Source organism: Cyphellophora attinorum (assembly GCF_001299255.1).
Source record: "Cyphellophora attinorum strain CBS 131958 chromosome Unknown Contig48, whole genome shotgun sequence".
NCBI classification, from domain to species: domain Eukaryota; kingdom Fungi; phylum Ascomycota; class Eurotiomycetes; order Chaetothyriales; family Cyphellophoraceae; genus Cyphellophora; species Cyphellophora attinorum.
In genome coordinates, this window is record NW_017253276.1 from 1 (window position 1) to 2,028 (window position 2,028).

Consider the following 2,028-nt stretch of genomic DNA (forward strand, 5'->3'; position numbering starts at 1 on the left):
TTGGACTGCTGCTGCTCGGCTGCGTCATCAGAATAAATGATGGCGAATCCTAGTTACCAGCACCAACCAAAACTTCCTCCCTAACCCACCCCGGCATCCTCACACCCCCCAATCCACCCTGCTTCCCCACCCCGTCCCGCTCCAGAATCGCCCCAAACACCGACCGGAAACCCGGCCTTCGCCCACCCACCCCGCTGCGCCGCGCCCGGGATCGCAAACCTGGGATTCACATGCAGCACAAACCCCTTCAGGAACCCCTGCTGGATGAGCGAGAGGAACACTGATTCTATCTCCGCCATCGTCGGAGACTGCTCTTCCTCACTATTCGGCGGAGAGAAAGGATTCGCCTGCACCGCCAGCGCAGTCGTGGTGGTATTGCTGCTGTCGTAAATACCCGAGCCGATGTCGAATCCCGTCTCCGCCAGCGCGTTCTCCAGATCCCAGAAATCCGAATCGAGGGGTGCCGTGTGTGGCAGAGTACCAGGCGCGATCGGTGCGCGTGTGAAGCTGAACCGCGCCGCGGCACGAACGTAGGCAAGGCGGAGGAAGGGGATTTTCTTGTCGGCGCCGGTCCCGCCGGGGAAGCCGACGAGGCGAAAAGTGCGCTTGATGAGGGAGCGGTACACTAAAGGCTCCAAGCGATTGAGGAGCTGTAGGTGGATGCGGTGGCGGAGGAGGAAGGCCGCGATGGGGTTTGGGGGTTGGTTGTTGTTCAGTGGGGATGGGAGGGAGAGGATGGCGTGGAAGGTGCGATGTCGCTGAGCGGAGGGTGGAGATTAGGGGGAGGAAGATCGGGGCAAGTGGTTGGGCGTGTGGGGTGTTGAATAGTTGTGGGCGAGGGATGAGCCGATGACGAGGTTAGAGGCGAGAAGGTAGGTGAGGATCAGGCGGAGGTGAGATGTAGCGGATTTGTGACATTGGATGTAGGCGGCGTTGAGGGCGGCGGAAGCCCGAAGGAAGTGGTTATTGGCGAAGTGGTAGCGGCCGAGATAGTAGAGGTAAGTGACGCGTTGGGCGGCGGGGTAGAATGAGAGGGGCGGAGATTGGGCGTCGATCGAGGAGAAGATTTGTTGGGCATTACGTTGCTTGAGGCAGCGGAAGAGGAGTTTCAGGGTCGAGTTGGCCGTCAGGTAGATGCCGATCCGCTTGTCGTCAGCTTGTGGGCGGGACGTGCGTGCTGTGCCTGGACTGCCGGCTAGGCATTTGATGAAGGCGTCGCGGAGGACATTGGCGGCGTCTTCGACGAAGGAGGTGCGTGGAGTAGACGAGTCGGTGTTGCCGGCGCCAAGTTTCTGTGCGTGTTGGCGGATGAGCGTAGGGTTGCGATCGAGCTTGGTCGCGATGGAGGCCAGCGTGCGGCTGAATGACAAGACAATCGGGATCATGACAATGCCATAGCGTGAGTCGCCCAGAGCCGTGACGCACTGACTGGTCAGCTGGCGGATGGCGAGAGCTTTGGTGAGATTGTCGGCGGTCTGGATGTCGCGCAGGTAACGGAAGTAGCGTGCTATGCTGTCACAGAATGGTGTTGAGAACGTCCCGAACTCTTCTTGTGATATCCTGGCTTTGCATTGCTGAAGTAGAGCCGCATCGTTGTTGGCTGGGTACTGCTTCTGGAGCTCGGCGTTGAGTTGGACGTACGGTTGCTGGCGCTGAGGTGGCAGGCTTTCAACATCCAGGTGGATTAAGTCTGCGATACGTTGGCCATCTTTGCTCTGCAGAGACTTGTAGATCTCATCCAGAAAGCTATTGAGTGACATCGACAGCGCCGTTGGCTACATGTAATTCGCAGGCGACTGGTCGCATCGAAGGGGCACGATGCTCGCCGGGACTTCCTTGAAACGTTTGTCTCAATCTACGTCTAGCGGGAATAGGCAGAGAGCTTAGCGAGCGACACCGGAGCCAGACGTGGCAATTGCGGTCGTACGATCAATGGAGAGGCCACAATAGTCCCAATGTTGTGCAGTGGTCCTGTGGTCAATGCGAAGAATATTTATGCAAGGTTGCCTCACTTCTCTTCAATGTGGG

The 2,028-nt window shown here is 58.4% G+C and overlaps 1 protein-coding gene across 1 annotated transcript; it reads right to left on the bottom strand.

The window, feature by feature from the left end:
- Positions 1 to 89: 89 nt before the first annotated feature.
- AB675_2231 (uncharacterized protein) lies at positions 90 to 1,760 on the bottom strand (the record flags this gene model as incomplete). Its single annotated transcript, XM_018142186.1, has 2 exons — positions 90 to 758; positions 855 to 1,760. Coding segments are annotated over 2 exons (1,575 nt in total), but the record flags the coding sequence as incomplete, so codon positions are not given.
- Positions 1,761 to 2,028: the final 268 nt, after the last annotated feature.